This window comes from Eptatretus burgeri, chromosome 5 (genome assembly GCF_056783735.1).
Source record: "Eptatretus burgeri isolate ZD-2024b chromosome 5, Ebu_testis_v1, whole genome shotgun sequence".
NCBI classification, from domain to species: Eukaryota; Metazoa; Chordata; class Myxini; order Myxiniformes; family Myxinidae; genus Eptatretus; species Eptatretus burgeri.
Window position 1 is genome coordinate 108,067,531 of NC_140965.1, and position 19,946 is coordinate 108,087,476.

General features: G+C 40.3%; 1 protein-coding gene across 8 annotated transcripts in view; it reads right to left on the minus strand.

Annotated features, from left to right (window-relative positions):
• Positions 1-19,946, minus strand: part of LOC147027127 (uncharacterized) — a 389,612-nt gene that overhangs the window by 53,106 nt on the left and 316,560 nt on the right. For 7 of the 8 annotated variants that reach the window (XR_015058689.1, XM_085883308.1, XM_085883307.1 and 4 more), the window contains 5 exons: positions 16,324-16,377; positions 15,535-15,588; positions 14,243-14,299; positions 14,025-14,078; positions 5,416-5,469 (listed from right to left, as the gene is read on the minus strand). Coding sequence is in view for 7 of the 8 variants with exons in the window: in XM_085883308.1 (XP_085739434.1) it covers positions 5,416-5,469; positions 14,025-14,078; positions 14,243-14,299; positions 15,535-15,588; positions 16,324-16,377 (273 nt within the window). In the remaining variant the exon portion in view is untranslated. The remainder of the gene's footprint in view (positions 1-5,415; positions 5,470-14,024; positions 14,079-14,242; positions 14,300-15,534; positions 15,589-16,323; positions 16,378-19,946) is intronic. The other variant, XM_085883305.1, reaches the window with a different exon arrangement.

Genomic DNA, 19,946 nt, shown 5'->3' on the forward strand with positions numbered 1-19,946 from the left:
GTTGGTGCTGCCAAAGCAGTCTCCTTGGCTATTGGACACAATCCTGCATGAGTCGTCACTCCGACACAGGATACCAGCATGCTGGTACTCATTTTGCCAAACTCAGAAGGATGATAGGCAGAGTCAACCCCACCTGGTATTCGAGTGCAATAGCCGAGTGGGGGTTGAACTCAGGATCATAGGATCTCAAGCCGACCACCCCAACCATTAAGCCAACACCAGGCATACATACAGAAACAAATGTGTGTTCTGTCGATATATGGGCCACAGATGGGAAGGACTGACTGAGGCAGTGAAGCAGGAATTCACACTGGAGAGGATGATGGGAATGGTTCAGCTGGAGTTGATGCTGTGTATTGCGAGACACTTTGACACGCTTGTCAGTGAGAAGAATGAGGTCTGGAAAAGGATAGAAAAGATCAAGGATAGAGAGGGGACAACCAGAAACAGGAGTGATGCGCTTGTATGGGAAAAATAAAAAAGCAGCAAGGAGAACAGTGGATAAGGCAAGGAATGATATGGAAGTGGATGTGAATGGCAAGTTCGAGGAGGAAGGTGGAAGAAGAAGATTTTAAAATCTTCTTCTTTTTTTTTTTTTGGTGACTTTTGTATCTTTAGGGTTTTTGGGGTCTTCAGGGTCTTTTGAGTCTTCGGGGTCTTTAAGGCATTTTGGGGGTTTTGGTGACTTTTGGGTCTTTAGAGTTTCTTGGGGTCTTTTGAGTCTTTCAGGTGTTTTGGGGTTTTTGTTTACTTCTGGGTCTTTTGGGTCTTCAGGGTCTTTTGAGTCTTAGGGATCTTCATGGTCTTTTGTGTTTTTTGGTGACTTTTGGGTCTTTAGGGGTTTTGGGGTCCTAGGGTCTTTTAGGTGTTCGGGGTCTTTAGGGTCTTGGAGTTTTTGGTGACTTTGGGTCTTTAGGGGTTTTTTGGGTCTTCAGAGTCATTTGAGTCTTTGGGGTATTTTTGGGTTTTTGGTGACTTTTGGGTCTTTAGGGTCTTCTGGTTTTCGTGGACTTTTGGGTCTTCTGGGACTTTTGGGTTTTCAGGGACTTTTTGGTCTTTGGGGACTTTGGAGTCTTCGGGATCTTGGGGATTATTTTGTGCCTTGAGAGTCGTCATGGTCTCAGAGGGTCTTCAAAGGTCTAAAGGTTCTCAGCAGGTAAAAGGTCGAAAGGTACATTCAATAGTACGTAAATAGACATATGGCCACACGGACGGACAGACGGACAGAGGAAGGAAGGATGGACGGACGCATGTTGAGACCGAGTTGTTTTTACACATAGATTGAACCAAGGAGGAAAGAATGGCGAGCAGGAGCTACCGTGTCATGTCGAGGGTAAAGTGGAGCTAGTAGAGATCATGGAGGAGGATGTGCAGACAGCATTAAAGATCCAGGATGAAGAAGAGAAGAGCATCAGACATTGATGAGATGTGCATGGAGATGCTAATTTCAGTGGATTGAAATTGGCATCAGTTGGATGAAGAGTCTGTTGAATATATGTATGAGAGAAGCTTTCAATTCTGCAGGATTGAAGGACAGGGCTAATTGTGCTAATATGGAAGAGGACACGTGATATGCCTGGTGTGTTGGCGCAGTGGTTAGGGCAGCGGCTTGGGATCCAAAAGGTCCTGAGTTCAAGCCCCGTTGAGCCACTGAATTAATACACCAGGGGGTTGACTCAGCCTGTCATCCTTCCGAGGTCGGCGAAATGAGTACCAGTGTACTGGGCCGGTGTATACCCCGGTTAAAAATAGGTGTACCAGATCCCTGTGTTGCAAGAGGCGACCAGGGTTGCGTCAGGAAGGGCATCCGGTGTAAAACATGTGCCAAATCACTTTGCGGATCATACGGATGATCCGCTGTGGCGACCCCTAATGGGAGCAGCCGAAAGAAGAAGAAGAAGAAGAAGAAGAGGAAGAGGACAGGTGATGTACAGGATCCGTGGAGGTACAGAGGCATTACACCCCCCCCCATCCACACCCAAGCGTTACATAATTTTTGAAAGACTCCATCCATCGACAAAAAATACTTATAAATCATCATTTCCCTGAAAGGCTCACAAGATGTCGCTGAGAGGATGCCCATTCACCTTTGAGGTGTCTAGTTTGTGTTGAATTCCCAACGTAACTACAAACTGTTAGATTGGTGCTTCCCATCAATGAGGCTGGAGGATGTCACACAGGGCCATTGAGCTGGGACCCGGGTGGTGTCCCATCTTCTCTCATCTGTTGGTAGACATTACATATCCCATGGTGTCCATCACAAGAGTAAGCCATCGTGGACTAGCAACCTGAACAAATTCTAAATTTTCGCTCAAATCTGAAAGGGAACTTCATCAATGGCACAACCGCACCTCCAGAAAGGATCCAACGAGCAGCTATCGGTGCCGCACACAAATGTATTAAATATTTTCCTTGAAGCTTTAGGTGCTTCCATGATCTTTCTTTCTCTGTGATCCAAGTGGGCAAAGCAAGACAGCGGATCACGAAGCACCTAAGGGCGCTACATAAAGGCTTGAGGAGCACACGTGTGCGCTGAATCAGGCCGTAGAGTGCCTTAGCATGTTGAGCTAGGTCAGGGAGTGTGTAACATGTGTAGCACCTCAGCATGCTGCGCTCAGTCATGGATTGCCGACGTGCACCGACTGCCTCAACCATTGCGCAGCTCTTGTCAGAACAACCGCCTTCTGACTTTGCCTTTGCATTGGTTAAGGTAAAATGTTAAGAGCATCAACCTGTGTGTGATGCAAGTGTGCGCTGAGATCTTGGCAGATCTGATACATTCTTACCACACCCTTGACCCAGTGAAAGAGAAGGGTGTGAGTGTCAACGTTTGTGCAGTATGTGTGCACGCTGAGCCCTTGTCAGTGCTACCTCTTAATTCCCACGCTTTTGGGCAAGGTGCAATCACAGTTACATCAATTGTATTGTGCTGCTGAGTGTTCCCGAAGTTTCAACCTGTTGTGCATGTGGAAAACAATGAGTGCACACACTCATGGGAGATGTATCACATGCACCAGGGGGATCTCTATATCTGCTATGCATCGTAGATGGAAAAAATGGGGGGCAGGGCAGGTACAGTTTATGAGCTCCATGTGCCTCGACATAAAGAAAGAGTCGTGAGTCGCATCCATCTCCCTTTCTTTACTTACACTGCATGAACTAAACCAGAGTCAGTTGTGTAATGGTTCGACTGATTCTTGGAAGTCGGCGGTTCGAACCACGGATGAATCAAGCTGAAGACTTTAAAAATGCTATGTGCCGCTTCCTTGCTTGATGCTCAGCATTTAAAAGGAGGGAGCATGGACAAACAACCATAGGTTGGCAATCATAGTGCAGGCTTTGAGGGGCCTAATGGCATCTTCTTGTATTGAAGTTCCTTGTAAGGGAACACGTACTGTATTACATTATGAACTGTAAATATACTACGACTAATGTCTAATTTCAAGGTGTTTGGGTCCCTTGTTACCTCCACCGAGGTTCTGTTTTCACCCCTGCCTGCTTCTCCACCGAGTTGTGTCCACCGAGTTCAGGTGGACGGAGGTTATGTTTTCACCCCTAACTGCTTGTCTGTCTTTGAACATGATATCTCAAAAAGTTGTAAGATTCAGAGGAAATTTGGTGGAGTGGTTGGGTGTGTGACAAGGACGAAATGATTCGATTTTGGTGAAGATTTGGATCCAGATCTGAGAAATCTTGAAGTGATTCTTCACCATTGAGTAGTGGCACCAAAAACTAGACATAACAAGAGCCTGCTGTTGGCTTAGCGGTTAGGGTGGTGGCTTGGGATCCTAGGGTCCTGAGTTCGAGCCCCGTTGGCCACTGAGTTAACACCAGGGGGTCGACTCAGCCTGTCATTCTTCTGAGGTCGGCGAAATGAGCACCAGTGTACTGGTAATAGGGGCACTGCATAAGCGGCATAGCTGCGCCCCTAACCAATAATGCAACCAGCGGCAAAAAAGAAGGCAGGACACGATGGGAACATGACATTTCAAAAAGTTGTGGATGAGTTATGACAAAACTTTCAGGTCCAGATCCGGCCTATCAGTGGGATACAAAACGTAAACAGTTCAGCCTGGTGGAGGTATATTCATATTCTCTACTTATTCAACCATGTATTTTCTCTCATTTCTGCCCCCCCCCTCACCACTACTAACCCACTAACCCCCTCAATCCACTCCACCATTAGATCAGTCATTAACTACGCCAGCTCATCTTGGGCCTCAAGCCTATCTAACACACTTCTCAACATGTGACAGACCATACAAGACAAAGCCCATCGCACCACTGCAGGTTGCACATTAACAACACCTATGGAGCACCTACACACAGAGGTAAAAATGCTAAAAATCAAAGACCACTTGGATACGAGAGGTGCAGTTCCTTGCAACGGCAAGTGCCAACTCGAATCAGCCTTGCCACAACATGTACAACCACCCACAGGCCCCATTAAAGCAACACAACAAAGACACTACAGTGACATCCTCCAAAACATCCTCCTAATGAACAATGGAAACTCCAAAAAAACATCCACACCCACATCACCAAAAATGCAATCAACAAAACAGGCCTAAACAGTATCATGGGCAGTAACCCCCCACCCATCCACGACATGGACCAACTATTCTCCAGGTTTGAACGTGTTCACCTTGCACACCCTCTACTGTGGACACAACCCACAGCTCTTACGCTACAAATACAGATTCGACATCACCACTGTTGACACCTGCAGGTTCTGCCAGGCCGCCCCACACACAACGAAACACATTGTGTAAGACTGTGCATTCCTGGCTCCACTTAGACAAGAGGACAACATCCTAGATCTCCGAGTCGCTCCTGGGAGATGAATTGGCTATCACCGTGCTGTGGGCCTGTTTGAGCAGAACTGACTGGGGCAACAACAACAACAACAACAACAACAACAACCCACTCCACCTTATCTGTACGTAGGACAGCAAGACTTAGATTGACCTTTTTCTTTGTGTTCAGTGACTGTTTGTCGAAACTTCTTCTTACTTTCAAAAAATCTGAATGTTAGGTTTTTCACCATCAACAATTTTCAGTCGGAAGATTGGTTGCAATTTTTGGGTGTTAATACCATAAACACAAAACAGCAACTGCAGAAGCAAAAACAACAAATTGATTTGCTCAACAATTGCATTTTCATCGAATACAGTCAAACAATTCTTGGTTTTAACAATGGTGAACAGCTGCTGTCAATAGCTCATTATCGTCGATTAACACATTGTTTAAGAGGAGGAGAAATCTTCGATTGAACAAACTTTAAAAGAAATAAACGATTTCAAGGAACACCAGTGTTTTTTTTGCATTTCGATCACCATCATTTCACCTCTTCAACCACGTTTCTCATCGATATTATTTCAAGGATCTCGGAAGAAAGCAGAGATGATCCCTTACTGGTTTGCCTTGCTGTCCAGATGCTCCATGTGGACCAGTAAACCCACTCTGACCCTGGAAATCAGTAATAAATAGTTAAGATAATGTCGTCACAAACAGACTTCACTAACAAAAAAAAAACCCTCCGCACTCTAACTGTAATCACCATATGTGGCAATACCGAGTTAGCATTGTTAACATTAGATGTATTCATAAAATTCCCATCATACAAATCACCCGAATAACACGGTCACCAAGACACGCAGGTAGAGAAGTGACCATGTAAAGTTTGAAAGGAAACCCAAAAATCCCTTTAAAACATCAAGTGTCCACACTTGGATGAGCATGCCATGTTTGTGAGGAATAAGAACCACAAGTTTTGTTTCCAAGAAAACAGCCACATGCAGATTTGTGGCATTGCAGTACAGTATTGTTTGGCTCTATTTTGGTCTTTATTCTCCAGCTCTATCACCTCTTGGCTCAACCACAATCCTTCGAGTTTGTAAGCATTCTCCGAGAAACCATTTCCTTTTGACAGCCCCCAACACCAGCTCTGTAAAACTTCACATTCACCTCCATTCATTCAATCCCTTCTTCTCTCATTTGTGGATTCATCCTGAGTCTGTTATGTCATGCTATTTTCTCTGGGATTTCAAACTGATTCCCATTCTTCTTCTTCTTGCATATAGTGGCTTGGTTGCCAGGAAGCTGTCATTTGTTGGGGCGCGGCTGTGCCGCTGATGCAGTGCCCCTATTACCAGTACACTGATACTAGGGTTGGGCACACATCGACTTTTTCTCTGTTGTCCCGTTAAAAGGAGTGTTTTTTTATTGCCATTTTTCACGCTGATCACGGATCCGTTGAAATTTTTGACCGAGGATGATGTCTTACAAAGACATTTAAGGCCTGTCTTACCAAAACATCATCCGAGGTCAAAAATTTCAACGGATTCGTGATAAGCGTGAAATTTGGCCATAAAAAAAACACTCCTTACAATGGGACAACAGAGAAAAAGTTGATGTGTGCCCAACCCTAATATTACATGCCCTAGTAAGCCATAATTATCAAATTTTACCTGAAAAGTGGGTAAATTTGGCGGCCATTTTGAATTTTTGCATTTTACCAACCGAATACTTCATCCTGTATCAAAAAGTTCAACGGATCAGTGATCAGCGTGAAAAATGCCCATAAAAAACACTCCTTTCAACAGGACAACACAGAAAAAGTTGAAGTGTGCCCAACCCTAATATTACATGCCCGAGTAAGCCATAATTATCAAATTTTACCTGAAAAGTGGGTAAATTTGGCGGCCATTTTGAATTTTTGCATTTTACCAACCTAAGACATCATCCTATATCAAAAAGTTCAACGGATTCATGATAAGCGTGAAATTTGGCCATAAAAAACACTCCTTTCAAAAAAAGTATGGTTGTATGCCCAACCCTACTGATACTCATTCTGCTGACCACGTAAGGATGACAAGCTGAGTCAACCCCACCTGGTGTTAATTCAGTGGAAAACGGGGCTCAAACTCAGGACCCTAAGATCCCAATCCAGCCACCCAAACCGTGAAGCCAACACCAGGCTTGCTGATTCCCATTTCTACCGACAGATAGTGCACAAAAACAATGAAAACACCAGAGTACACGGAGCCATACAACATATATGAAATGTATGGGGTCACCACACGTACGTGACTGTCATGTAAAATATGCAAATCTCTTCCTAGAAGTCCTCTTGGCAGGGATATATAAGCGGGCTGTAGCTCAAGTCTGGTATCAATAGCCAGCATGGCTTCAAGAGGAGACCTAAGTGACTTGACCAGGTGTAATTGTTGGTGAGAATTTGGCAGGCGCTTCAGTGACAAAGGCTGTAGAAATTGCTAATGTGTCACAAGGAACTGTCTTGAAGGAGATGTCAGCCTGGAAAAAAGAAGGAAAGACATCATCATCGAAGGGCAACAGAGGGTGGAAACACATACCCGACAAGCTTGATGCACGGGCATTCGTCCGGACTGCAATGTGAAACAGGAGAGCAGTGGTGGACAAACTGTGCAGAATTCAATGAGGGTCATGAGCATCCTGTATCATTGAAAACAGTCAGAAGGGCACTTCACAGCGTGAAATACCATAGCCAGGTTGCTAAGCACAAACCACTCAGAACAGCTGGTGATGCTCGTTTTAGGGTCCAGTGGTGAAAAGGAGCTTAGGCAATGGACTGCCGAGCAGTGGAGGGATGCCATTTGGTCTGATGAGTCACCTTTCACCGTATTCTCAACAAATGGACGTGTATATGTGTGGTGACAGCCCAGGGAGTTGGAAAGCCCTGAGTGCCTGGTTCCAACAGTTAAAGGTTCTGGCGGTTCCGTAATGGTGTGGGGCATGTTTTTCTGGCATGATCTATGTCCACTCATTCAATCAGGAGGCAAGGTTGATGTATCAGATGATATTACCATTCTGAGTGATCATTTGCATCCCATAATGCAGCATTTATTCACTGTGGGAGAGGTGTCTTGTATGAAGGCAATGGTCACGTGCGCAGGGCACATGTTGTCACCAGATGGTTTGAAGAGCACGAGGATGAAGTTACCCTTCTTCCATGGCCCACCAAATCTATGAACCTCAATCCAATGGAGTATTTGTGGGATAGCCTGGAGAGGCACCCCAAGACAGCGGTTTCTGCTTCCATCAAACTGATGTGAATTGGAGGACTTCCTTGTGGAAGAATCATGCCACGTTCCTGCAGAACAGTTCCAGACCATTGTTGACACCATGGCACGTCGTACCAATGCCATCTTGGATGCACATGGTGGCCCAATAAACTACGAAGTGACATTCTGTTGGTGTTTCCATTATTTTTTGTCCACCACCTGTATGACCTTTATTACACCCACTAGGAGCAAATTTTTCTTTCACCTGCAACTCCTCTCCTTATGTTGTGTTGTCACTGTATATTCTTATCCTACCTCCCTCCCCCCCCCCCCTTCACCCCACTTTGTGTCTTTTGACACATTACCCCTTGTTGCTCCACTTTTCCTTGAGCCCCAATACAGGCATATATATATATATATATATATATATATATATATATATATATATATATATATATATATATATATATATATATATATATATATATATATATATATATATATATATATATATATATATATATATATATGATACCTGGTCAAGAATTAATCTTTGGGGCCATTGACAGTTTCATACTTTGAAACTTTATTTTTCATATTTTCCACAAAGTTTGAAGGAGTGCAAATTACTTTGTCAAATCAATAAGCCCAGGTCATAAGTTGAAGACAGCAACCACCCAGGGGTAGCACTACCATTCTGACTTAGGAGCATTAAAGCGGTGCCCGGAAGCCGGAACCACATCAACATTGCTAGTATTACTTTCCGTCTCATGCAAACTATAGCAGGCTAGCTATATTCTCTCTGTCTCACGAACAAATATCATACGTTTTTCATCATACACTTTTCTTACTCATTTTCACTCCATACCCTTCCATTCTCTCTCTTTCATTTCTCTTTCCTCTCATTTCCTCAGAAACCTCCAATTAAATACGATTATGTCCAAAAAATTAGTGGCCCCTTGTTCCTGGCATTATGGGGTGTGAAGAATCCTCGGTGACCTGGCTGTGTCTGCTGCCAACAAGAGGGTGGGGGAGGAGGGGCTTAGACAGTAGTCGTATTGTCTGTCCCTCCCAAGACCCTTGCCTTTTGAATCAACGTGACTCTTTTTCAATTAATTTCACCAACATTTGTGATTTTTCTTCAAATCATTCCTCTTTTGAACATCATCGAGGAGGCACTCCAAATATCTTGCTTTTCTCAGAGACCCAATTGTCACATGATGTTCTCGTTAATCCCTTGAACATTGTGAACGACAACCTTGACTCAAGATTTCGCTTCAAAGGAGTCCGTGTCTGTTCCAACATCAACACGGTCACCAAGACTGTTGTTCGCCATGTGGACCTCGAATCTCCAAACTTTGATGTCAGCTGGCAGAAGATTTGTCTCCCGACCATCACTGCTTTTCCCTTTTTCAATGACTCCTCTCCTAACTCTACAAACTCTGTAATCTTGAGTAAAGCTGTGTTTGACTATTGTACACTGCTCCTTCCCAATTCCATATCCAGGTGATGCATGATGTCATCGCCGGGCGCCAAAGGAAGGGAGTACTCAGTTTTCTCTCCGTTTGTTTGTTTTCTTGTTTTCTTTCCTTCTTGTTTGTCCAGGTGATATCTCAACCATCCTTTGAGCGAGGAAGCTGAAATTTGAGAACAAAAGTGAAGATGTGCTTTGGCAAAAATGGTATTTTTTAATTTTTTGATGAAACAATTATTTGATTAATTCCTTAATTATTATCGATTCATTAATTACTTATTCACTTTTTTCTCATCTGGGCAATATCTTAGGCACCTTTTGAGCGAGGAAGCTGAGATTTGGACGTGACAGTGAACAAGTGATTTGGCTATGAAGGGTATTTTTGATTTATTGATTAATCAATATCATCCATCCATCCATTGGGACTATACTCTGTGCAGAGCGTCGGGACTGCCAAAGCAGTCTCCTTGGCCATTTACCACAAACCTGTACGGGTCGCCACTCCGACACAGTATACCAGCAAGCTGGCACTGATTTTGCCGACCTCGGAAGGATGACAGGCAGAGTCAACCATACCTGGTGTTAATTCAACAGCCGAGTAGGATTTGAACTCCGGATCCTCAGATCCAAAGCCCACCTGCCTAACCATTAAGCCAACACCAGGTATATCAATCAATTAATTATTCTATTTTCATTACATTACTTAATTTTCAAAAAGTTACAGATTTGGCTGAAACAGTGGTGGTTTTGTTATACTATTAGCCAATTGATGAAGAAATAAATTATTTTACGATTATTATTTATTTATTTTAATTATACCATCAATCAATTAATCAATCAATTACTGTGCAGCGCTCCCTCCCAATTCCATCTCCAAGTGCTGCACAGCGGCATCGCCAGGTGCCAAAGGTGCCCCGGCGATGTCGTGTGCTGGAGGATTTGTTATTTATTTATTTGGCATGGGGGCAGTGTACTTTGAATGTACCTGTACTTGTCTTAATTCCTTCCAGGATGCCATGACATCCTCACACCCTCAAGCAGAATTCCTCCATGAAGGAGACTTCAATGCACACCACAGAGAGTGGTTGAAATCCTCCCGTACGGAAGTTGGGGGGAGTTGAAGCTCTTACATTTTCTATTCTCATTCATTTGGAACAAATCAACCACCCTACCCATATTCCAGATCATCATAATCACTCCTCCAATACTTTGTATTTGTTCTTCACCTCAAATCCATTGCGTTATAGCTACACAATTTCACCTCCAATGGGTTCTTCTGACCACAAGTTCATAAACAACTCTTTACTTACCACCACTCCGACTGCTCCGACTAAACGCCAGTATTGGCCTCTCGATAATGCTGACTGGAACGGTTTCCAAAACATCTTTTCTGACTTCCCTGGAAAGACTACTGCCTCTTTCTCAGGAGATGCCTCTATTTCTGCTGAATGTTTCACTGAAGTTATTGTTGCAGGAATGGAGGCTTATCTCTCCTTCTCATTCAAGTTTATCTCTCCGACCAATTCTTGATTCAATAATTTTCTTGTTCTGCTGCCATTCGTGCAAGCGATGCGGCATATCGGACATGGAAGAAACCTCTTGTTCCTCCGACTCACATTCAGCCTTCAGATCTGCCAGAAATCATTGCAAACATGTTATTCGTGAGGAGAAGAATTCCTTTATCCAAAATAAATGTGACAACTTCTCATCTTCTTCCACTAATGGATATTTCGGGTGCTTAGCTAAAAGTATCTCCAACAACTTGTGTCGCTCTACCTTTCCTTTGCTTTTCCATTCCGATGATACTATCGCTGTCTCTCCGACTGATAAAGCAATTCTTTTTGGTTCTCTTTACTCGTCTATTTCCACAATGGATGACTCCAACATTCCAACTCCCCGTGATGCACCTCTTACCAATCACATATCCCTCCCTATAATCTATTTCCAGGAAGTCAAAAAGTACTCCTCTCTGGACACAAGGAAGGTGCATGGACAAGATGGTGCAATTCCTGTGCAATTTGTGCAATTCCTGGAAATCTTTTCCTCTTTCCTGGAAACATGCCTTACATAGTACAGCCCATTTTAAAGAAGATCTATTATAAAGAACATACAAACCCTTCCCACGACCATCCTATTGCTCTGACTTCTACGCTTTACAAAGTCTTTGAATGACTTTCAAATTCCCATTTCCTCCAACATCTTGAATCTCAGTCTTCTGTCTGATCAACAATATGGCTTTGGCAAGGCATGATCTCCCAGTGATATTCATTTTTCTCTGAGAGACTTTGGGGAATCCTTTGTTGGGGGCTTTGATATCTCAAAAGCCTTTGGCACATAGTTTAGTATCGGGGTCTGATATCTTAGCTTCCCTCTTTCGACTTTCCTCCTTCACTCTGCTCTCTCATATTGAAATTTCTCTCCGACTGTTCTATCCCCGTAATTGTTGATGGTTCAACCTCTCCCTCTATCCTTATCAACAGCAGGGTACCTCAGGGTTCTGTCCTGTCTCCAACACTCTTCCTTCTTTTTATCAATGACCTCTCTTCCATAAATAACCAAATGCATTCGAATGCTGATGACTCAACATTACATTCGTCCATGTCTTTCCCAATCTGCCCCACCTTCCCTCACTCAATCTTCATCTCGTTTCATCACAGCCACCTCTTTAAATTCGGATTTGGACAAGATTTCCCAGTGGGGCAAATGTAATCAAGTTAAATTTAATGCTTCACAAACTCAATTTCTTCCAATCTCTCTCTTTAACACTCCTATTAACTCTCCAATCTCCTTTGAAAGCTCAACAATTACACCATGTGATACAATAAACTGACTAGGTATTACTCTAACATTAAATTTATCCTGGAATCCACACATTGCCCAAATAGCTAAGTCTGCCTTGAAGAAACTTGGAGTCCTGTTCAGATGTCGAAAATCTTCTCCTCTGCACAGCTGCTTCAACTCTATAAAGGATTGATTCGTTCTTCCATGGAGTACTACCATCACATCTGGGGAGGTTGTAGCTCCACACACTTACTGGACAGACTGAATTAATCAATCAATTATTGTACACCGCTCCCTCCCAATTCCGTCTACTTGTGCTGCATAGTGGCATCACCTGGCGCTGAAGTATGTATCAAGGATTGATTTGTACTTGAATAGAGCACTGCTCTCACATCTGGGGAGGTTCTAGCTCCACACACTTACTGGACAGAATTGAATCCAAAGTAGACCAACTTAGCAACTCTACCAATCTTACTTCAAAACTCAACGCACTCGAATTACGCCACAAAGTTGGCTCTCTTTCTCTTTTCTAGAAAGTATAGATATTACTTTGGTTTCTGCTCCCGAGAACTTCCTGCTTGTGTACCTCCGCCATTAGCAAGACCAAAAAAATACTCGACAAGCCACGACATCACATGATCATTGTGTGGCCATTGGCAACTCAAGGGTGGGCTGCTATGATGTTTGTTTCTTCCCCTTCACTGTCAAAATTTGGAACACTTTACGTTCTCATGTCTTTACAAACACTTACGACCTTCCCTTTTACAAGTTTTTTTTTTTAACTTCCTCCAAAACTCTTGGACTATTCTCTCTTTCTTCACTTTTCTCTCAATGCAGTTCATTTATTTAAGGCCTGGCCTCGAAGAGAACTATATAGTTCATGACTGGAGCCTTCAACATAAAAATAAAAATAAAGAAAAACCCAAAGCAGCATTCCTGCACCCACTTTGTTGCTGTATTATTCTGAGAGAGAGCAATTCTGCCTTTGAAACGATGTTAGCCTCTTTTCACAGTGCAGTCATTCCTATAGGATGGTGCAGTGGTAGGGACACTTGCACTTGAGCTGATTTTATTGCAGACCTTTTTGATTTCATTCTGGCCCAACTATAAACTGTCAGATTTGTGATTCTCATTTAGGGCATTAAGGAGTATGTTATTCCCTTGGATTGAGGTTAAGCTTGGAATCTGTACAGTAGCATAAGCTGGTGGATGGCAAATATGCCAGCGTTAGTTGGTGGGTGGCAAATATGCCAGCGTTAGTTGGTGGGTAATAAGGCCAAAGTCATTGAATGGTAAACTACGTATTTTGAGCAAGAGGAGGCAGGTTATTGCCAGCACCCTAACTAAATTCCAAATTTCCTGCCTTAAAGTGCATGGGTACTACATGAGTGACACAGCCACAGCTCAGTAACAATGCAACCAATAGATGATAGAAATGTCAGAACGGTTTTGAAATCTAATTTATAGAAGATTCCCAAGGAAAAGGAAGAAGGTCAGCAGACAGAAAATGGAAATATGGTGTAAATACCAAGACTAAACAATGTGAACGATGTGACAGCCGAATGAGGTTGAGGCTTTACATTTGTGCAATTAAAATTACTTTCTTAGAGAGCTCATCAAACGCTCAAGAGTAGACACAGAAGTCATTTACAAGAGGGATAGAGGTAATTTTTGGAATGAGTTGTGAAAATGTATGGCCTGTTTGCTGGTTTTGCATCACGTACAGGGTAGCCTGTGTCGCCAGGTTCACCCTTCTCTCCTGGTTTTCCAGAGGGACCCTGTCAGTTAAAATAAGATAAAAACAGACATGCTGGTAAGAAAGAATGATAGCAGTCTTAAAATCACATCAGCCTGCAAATAATTCTGTAACTCACAGAGTAAAATAAGGTTATATAATTTTTTACAATGATCCAGGCATTCGTTTACGTTTGTTTAAACTTACTGGGAGTCCAGGTGGTCCTGGAGAGCCATATTGTGCTCCAGGTTCACCAGGTTCACCCTGCAAAAGACCAAATTGTGTGATTATAATAAAGCAGTAACCTTTTGAGTATTTGAAGGTAGATTAGGTTAGCTTCATGAGCATTGATTTCTGGATATGAAGAAAAAAATTATAATTATAAAAGCATATAATATTAACAAGGTGAAAAGATAAAAATATGTAACGATTGGAATGGCACTCAGAATCTCATCAATTCGTCCTTGTCACATTCCCAACCTGTCCACAAGTTTCATCCGAATCCATCCATAACTTTTTTAGATATCCTTCTCACAGACAGACAGACATAAAGGGGTGAAAACATAACTTCTGTCCACCTTTGGTGGCAGAGGTAATAATAATGGTAATAATACTAGTTTTTTTATATATACTAGTTTAAAAATACAGACAACAACTGGCTTTTCCATATTTTGGCAAACTTATCATGCTCGTGAGGCTTCCAAAATAAATGCCAAAATTGAATGAATGAAAAACATTCCCATTTTTTCATGTACTGTCAAAGTTATCCTTCTGGTAGCTCACACAAGACATGATAACGAACACCCCTCCCCCCGCCCAGACTTAACATCAGACAAACCAGCCATTGGACTTGGGGGGGGGGGGAGAGACATCACTTCCTGCAGCATTCTGGGTACTAGCGATGCCATATTATGACATCACATTTCTCTCCATGCTTAGTGGGGCAATTAAGGAGAAATTTGCTCCTTCCCACGGTTGCCAAAGTAATAACCAATGAATGTCCGTGTTCTATTCTAAATGCTGAGCTCACACAAGGAAGCAGCACTTTGGAATGATTTTTTTCCAGGGTCAAAATCGATCTGCCAATTTATCAGGCTCAGAGCAGAAGCTCTAACCATTATGCCACCGAATCTGGTTGAAGGCACCTGATTTAGAAACTTTCTCAGATCGGAGTTGTCTAGTGTTGGTTTGATTCATGGCAGAATAGGGTCTAAGAACAACCCACAAAGATTACATGTTATATTTACAAGATAGCTGTCATGCAGAAATTCCTTCAAGTTATAATGATATGTACTGGCAGAACTTTTAGTCAAGAAATCACTTGCTAATGAATGTATATACAGGATGCAGCCGTACACACTCAAGGTGATCATTAAGAACAAAATTCGAAAGGAAGATGATGGTAATTACTGGAAGCATCTGAAAAAAAATCATTTGACCTTACTTTACAACCACCGCTCATAACATGCATCATGGAACTCATGCTGATTTAGTCTCACCTTCAACCCCTTTGGACCAGGAGGTCCTTGCAGACCAAATGGGCCAAGATGTCCCTAAGGGATAAAAATACGAATTGACAAAATTAGCCCATCCCCCGCCCGCACAGCAGAAACGGGGTTTTGTAATCACGTGTGTGTGTGTGTGTGTGTGTGTGTGTGTGTGTGTGTGTGTGTGTGTGTGTGTGTGTGTGTGTGTGTGTCTGGGTCATAACTTTTTCTTTTTTTTTAACCATTTGAGCTTTTGTCATCAAATATTTCAGCAAAGTTTTATGATGAGAACATGGAGAAAAACAAATTAATAATTTGGTCAAAAGGTCAAACGTACCGTTTAGCATACAGAATAATAATAATAACAATAACAATAATAATAATAATAATAATAAGTCGGAACACAAAGCGGACGGGCTTTGCATTTTCAGATGATTTCTAGTTGTTTATATTTTTACAACTGCAGTTAAAATATTTCAATGCTATGCACTGATATTTGTCTGCTTTAGTGCACTTTGAAGCACACAAACTATTGCACATTAGACAGACACCTTTATATTTCCATTGAAGAATGGCAAAAACATCAATACACCAAACCCCTGCTGGCACCACACTCGAGAGGGAGTGTATATTTGTACACTGTTTTCCAACAAGTCAAATCCAGAAACAAACATTTCAAAGCGGAGCTTTGAAGAAAAGGTCGTGGGTGGACAATGCATTTATGGGTCTCAAATGTAATCACAACTCGTTTATGCTGGACAGAAAGCTATGCTTCAGTGTAGCACAGAAGTGAGGTCTTACCGAATATCCAGGGATGCCTTCTTCACCTGGTGCTCCAATTATGCCAGGATACCCCTGAACAGAATCAGAGCAATCAATATAAAAAAAAAAATCCTCACAAAGTATAAACAATGTTAATTTAACATTCCAAGAATGATCATGATATTACATCCATTACAACATCTCCCTGCAAACTAGATTCCCACTCATAGATTGATAAAGTCATGCTTTTGTGCAACCACTTTTTATTTTTGTCAAGAATAAAATGAAATTGTCTGCTTTGACACAACGTCAAAGAGTAGGTGTATATGGTAACTTATAAAGGTTCAACAAATGAGATATGTTCCCACATCACAAAGGTTTTCTCCGAATTAAACCCAGGCAAGACACCTGAGAGGTGAGTGTGGATACCTGGAGGTCATCCCATCAGCTGAGGTCGAATCTTAACGTACTGTTAATATACAAACTGTGAATCCATGTCATATGGATATGTTAACAATGTACAAAAAATGAAAATAGAATCCGAAGACAAAAATATCACCACGAGTGTCCCTGGATAATGTAAAATAAAATCAGACATACAATAATTAGCTTTAAAAGCATGAAAAAAATGAATTTTTGAGCCATTTCACCTTACTTTCCATGGAGGCTATTATTAACTTATATTTGGTAAGGAAAAAAAAAATATTGCTCTTTCAAAATTTTATTTTCCCCAATTTCAATCGAGATTGCGAAATAATTATTGAAGCCATAAATTCTGATCATCAAATATGTAATTAGATTTTGAATATCAGTTCTTAATAAGCCTATACGATACAATATTCAATCTTGCTCGGAGCTAATCACATTCCATCTAGTCTCATATAGCCAATCAGCATCAACCGCGAACAGATGAATGGAGCGCAACCATCTCTGCCTCTCTCTCTCTCTCACACACACACACACACACACACACACACACACACACACACACACACACACACACACACACACACACACACACACACACACACACACATATATATATATATATATACATACATATATACAGGGGGCTGCAAAAGTAGGTATACAGTGATGAAAAACAAAACGTGCGCACAAAACGTATTTTATTGATGATACAAGCATATCAATAATAACATACCAATAATAAACATATTAATCTAGTATTAATGAATGAATTCTAGTATTAAATGAATCCCAGCATCACTATTATAATACTGATATAATCCTAACTGTATACCTACTTTTGCAGCCCCTGTATATTATATATATATATATATATATATATATATATATATATATATATATATATATATATATATATATATATATATATATATATATATATATATATATATATATACATATATATACATATATATATATATATATATATATATATACATATATATATATATATATATATATATATATATATATATATATATACATATATATATACATATATATATACATATATATATACATATATATATATATATATATATATATATATATATATATATATATATATATATATATATATATATATATATATATATATATATATATATATATATATATATATATATATATATATATATATATATATATATATACATATACATACATATATAAATATATATACATACATACATAAATATATATACATACATACATAAATATATATATACATACATATACATATATATATATATATATATATATATATATATATATGTTGTTGTTCGTCTTTCGGCTGCTCCCGTTAGGGGTCGCCACAGCGGATCATCCGTTATGATCCGCATACTGATTTGGCACAGGTTTTACGCCGGATGCCCTTCCTGACGCAACCCTGGTCGCCTCTTACGACACAGGGATAAGGATTGGGTTTCGCCATGATTCCGGGCTGCCCTACACACTCTCATCGTGCGGCCCAGCGCAGAGCTCCCGTCCTCAAGCGATCCTCCAACCCAAGCCTCCGAGTCGCCGGATTACAGGCGCACGCCACGACGCCCGGTTATATATATATATATATATATATATATATATATATGTATATATATGTATATGTATATATATGTATATATATATATATATATATATATATATATGTATGTATATACATATATATACATATACATATATATACATATATATATATATATACATATATATATATATATACATATATATACATATACATATATATACATATATATATATATATATATATATATATATACATATATATACATATATATATATATATATATATATATATATATATATATATATATATATATATATATATATATATATATATATATATATATATATATACATATATATACATATATATACATATATATACATATATATATATATATATATATATATATATATATATATATATATATATATATATATATATATATATATATATATATATATACACATATACATACATATATATATATATATATATATATATATATATATATATATATATATATATATATATATATATATATATATATATATATATATATATATATATATATATATATATATATATATATATATATATATATATATATATATATATATATATATATATATATATATATATATATATATATATATATATATATATATATATATATATATATATATATATATATATATATATGCATATATATATATATATGCATATATATATATATATATATATATATATATATATATATATATATATATATATATATATATATATATATATATATATATATATATACAGTCAAAGCTCGTTACTATGCCACCCGTCGGGACCGAGCAAAAGTGGCATAGTAGCGAGAGTGGCATAGTAACGAGATTTTGTAAAAACGGCCTTATTTTCTCAAGTTACCCATCTGTAGTTAATCTTTAGACAAAATTTATTCCAGCAAGTAAAAGGCACGACTGTTGTATAAGCTAAGCGAACGGAGAGCATACACACACTAACAGAGTTCACACACTAACATATGGCATGGCGAGAAATTCACGACACACAAAGCTTTCAAGAATCGTCGGCTGGCGCATCTTCTTTCGGCGGATCTCGTGCATCTCGTTGTCTAGCCGATCGCACGTTTGCATCACACCGGGCTTCCCGCTTCTCTGCTGCATGAACTTCCGGACGGTGCTACAAGCGCGCTGGGCTTCCTCGAACGGAACGATTTCCTCCTCGACAGTTACCTCGTCATCTTCGCTTTCCACCGGCTCCTCACTGCACAGAATCTCCTCCGCAATCTTCTCCAGCGTGAAATACCCGCCAGTCGGGAGGCGCTCGTCGGCTTCGAGAAAGTCAGACAGCTCGATCTCCTCGTTCTCGTGCATCTTTTCCTCGGCAGGCAGAGCTTCCCAGATATCGGGCAGCTCCGCATCCTGTGGCTCAGTTTGGATCTCCTCTTCGATGAACTTTGCCTTCGCGAAACAGTTCCTGATCGTCGACTTGCCGACCTGCTCCCAAGCACGCCGGGCGACGTGTAGAGCGTCGAGCAACGTGAACTTGAACTCCTTTCCCTCGTCGATGGCCTCAAGCCGGCGGCATAGCAGGAGCTTCTTGTAGTGGCGCTTGAGGTTCTCTATGATTCCCTGATCCA